This window comes from Apteryx mantelli, unplaced genomic scaffold (assembly GCF_036417845.1).
Source record: "Apteryx mantelli isolate bAptMan1 unplaced genomic scaffold, bAptMan1.hap1 HAP1_SCAFFOLD_20, whole genome shotgun sequence".
Taxonomy (NCBI): Eukaryota; Metazoa; Chordata; class Aves; order Apterygiformes; family Apterygidae; genus Apteryx; species Apteryx mantelli.
This window is the reverse complement of record NW_027118553.1, coordinates 12,026,957-12,030,080: the sequence shown is the minus strand read 5'-3', so window position 1 is coordinate 12,030,080 and position 3,124 is coordinate 12,026,957. Positions and strand designations below refer to the sequence as shown.

Genomic DNA, 3,124 nt, shown 5'->3' with positions numbered 1-3,124 from the left:
TTAGGGCACCATATGAGAGTGATCATCCCCCAGCTCCAAGAGGTGCGAGCAAAGGACAGCTGGGAAGAAGGCTAATAGACAGACAAGCTGTCCTCGCTCTGCACCAAGCGACAGGGAATCCATTTTTCTCAGTATTCACAGTAGAAATGCTGAGAATTGCTGCCTTTGAGGGTCACTCTCCAGGGGTGACAGCGGCATCTCAAAGAAAATAAACACTGCTAAAAAATCCCCCAAACTCTGTTCCTCCAACCTCATTCTTTAGAAGTGGTGGTGCAGATGCTGAAAACCCTTCCACATGCCCAGTGGATTTCACCTGAGAGGAACTGTGACTGTCCGAGCTAGTCACCCCCATTCCCATGTATCCCACCACTATACAGCCGGACTGAGTCCTGTGGAGCTCATGGGCAGAAGTCCCTGCTCCTCGTAACACACTCTGCCAGTGCAAAGTGGAGTTCAAGCAAGGGAGCTGCGCACAGATCCTCTCCGTAAACAGAGAGGCAATGTGGGGTGTTGCATGAGAACTGCAACATTTGGGGGATTTTTTACTTGAAAAGTCTCTCCTAAATTCTCAACATCTTTACTTCTTTTGACAATCCCCAAAGCCCAAAAGGAGTGAAATGTCCAACGGCAGCTCCCTCAACGAGTTCCTCCTCCTGGCATTCGCGGACACACGGGAGCTGCAACTCTTGCACTTCTCGCTCTTCCTGGGCATCTACCTGGCTGCCCTCCTGGGCAATGGCCTCATCATCACAGCCGTAGCCTGCGACCACCGCCTCCACACCCCTGTGTACTTCTTCCTCCTCAACCTCTCCCTCCTCGACCTTGGCTCCATCTCCACCACAGTCCCCAAATCCATGGTCAAATCCCTCTGGAACACCAGGGCCATTTCCTACTCAGGATGTGCTGCCCAGCTCTTCCTGGTCGCCTTCTTTATTACAGGAGAGTTTTCTCTTCTCACAGTCATGGCCTATGATCGTTTTGTAGCCATCTGTAGACCACTGCACTACAGGAGCATCACGGGTGGCAGAGCTTGTGTTAAAATGGCAGCAGCTGCCTGGGCCAGTGGTTTTCTCAATGCGCTGCTGCATACTGGAAACACATTTTCCATACCACTCTGCAAAGGCAATGTCGTGGACCAGTTCTTCTGTGAAATCCCCCAGATCCGCAAGCTCTCCTGCTCAGACTCCTACCTCAGGGAAGTTGGGCTTATTGTGGTTAGTGCCTGTCTAGCCTTTGGGTGTTTTGTTTTCATTGTGCTGTCCTGCGTGCAGATCTTCACTGCTGTGATGAGGATCCCCTCTGAGCAGGGACGACACAAAGCCTTTTCCATGTGCCTGCCTCACCTGGCTGTGGTCTCCCTGTTCATCTGCACTGGGCTGTTTGCCTGCCTGAAGCCCCCTTCCCTCTCCTCCCCAGCTCTGAATCTGGAGGTGGCTGTTCTGTATGCAGTGGTGCCTCCAACACCGAACCTGCTCATCTACAGCATGAGGAACAAGGAGCTCAAAGATGCCCTGAGGAAACTGATTCAGCTGGTACTAGTTCAGCAGAAATAACCTGCCCATGCTTTGCGCAATCTCCCTGTGTTAATCATGTTAGTCCACAAAGGTCTGAACTCCTTCCACTTCTCTAGGAGCACAAACCCAGTCTCTCTGACCCAGAGGCCTTCTGGGAATTTGTCTATCACTGTGGCAGACATGTTAATAAAAGAGGATGTCCTCAGTTCAGTGCTTGAAGGTTGGGCTCTTCTTCCAAAGCTGGAGCCAAAAATGTGCTCAAGGACTTTCACCCTGAGAGGGCTTGTTGCTTTTCAGGGGATCTCCTGGGCTCAAGGCAATGAACTCAAGGGGTGATTTGTCAGGGAAGGAAGGTTGGATTCAGCTGTCACTTGTGGGTGCCCAGTGCTCCTGGAGGTGGTGAATGGTCAAGAGGTATCTCCCATACGACAGGGCTGGAGACTGATGCCTGTCCTTCTCAAAGGGAGTATGGATTCCCCCAGGAGAGCACAGGGCATCTCCAAGGGCACCATGTGCCTCAGGGTGGGCAGTGAATGGAGCGTCAGAAGATCAAGTGGAGTCACCCAAAGATAAAGCGATAAACCACTGAATGTCGAGGCTAGTGAGAGCTCTGCAATCCAACGAGAGGCAGTGTGAACCCTGCAGGCACAGGAAGGGAGCCTGGAGAGTCGTTTATGTCACCTTCAATGAAAAACCATGGGCTGGCTCTAGGGACATCCCTGAACACAGACTGAGCATTTGAAATGCCCTGTGATTGCTCAGAGCATCGTCCATGGCCACAGACCCCTTGGTAGGGGTTGTCAGGTGCAATGATGCCCATCCAGCTGGGTCTGCTTCCCACCCTGACCACAACAGCCAGCATGGAGTCACCCTGTGGCCCCGCTGCCCCACAGCCACTCGCTCTGCAGAGCAGCACCGCCAGCTTGGGGCCTCATGGGGATCACAGGGGAGGGTCCAGGAATGTCCGAGCAGTCCAGCACTGATGCACAGACCCACTGACCTGGGGAAATGCTCTCCGGAGAGCAGGGATATGGCAGAGCGCCCTTCTTGCATGTCCCTGTCCTACTGAGAGGGGGGGGAAGGGGCACCAGGGAAATGGCCTGTTTCTGCCTGGAGTCAGTGCAGGACTTTTGCATGTGAGATGACCGTGATAGCTGCTGCACTGCAGAAACACCAGCCTTGCTGCAGCATCCACTGCCCCCTGCCCCTGCCCTGCTGACCTGCTGCCACCCCTGTGCTGCCCCATCTCCCATCCCCTTTCCTTATACCACAGAGACCAGCAGTGCAGCAGGAGCTGACACAGCCCCACAGCCACTGCCTGGCCCCTGGCCCTCCCCAGCTCCTCCTCAAACATGACATCCATCTTCAAGAAGGACAAGAAAGAAGATCTGGGGAAGGACCTGGGCGTTGCGGTGGGCATCAAGTTGGCAAGAAAGCAGCAGGGTGCTGTTGTAGCAAAGATGGCCACCGTTATTCTGGGTTGTATTAGCAAGAGTGCAGGCAGCAGGGCAAGTGCAGTGGGACACTGGAAATATCCTGGCAGCCTCAACCAAAGAGAAGCAAAATGAAGAAAAGGCAGAACTGGCAGACTACCCATGTTGGAGAGAGCA

The 3,124-nt window shown here is 53.7% G+C and overlaps 1 protein-coding gene across 1 annotated transcript; it reads left to right on the top strand.

Moving 5' to 3' along the window:
* Nucleotides 1-617: 617 nt before the first annotated feature.
* LOC136996026 (olfactory receptor 14A16-like) lies at nucleotides 618-1,553 on the top strand. Its single transcript, XM_067317021.1, has one exon. It carries the CDS (start codon nucleotides 618-620, stop codon nucleotides 1,551-1,553), a length of 936 nt encoding a protein of 311 aa, XP_067173122.1.
* Nucleotides 1,554-3,124: the final 1,571 nt, after the last annotated feature.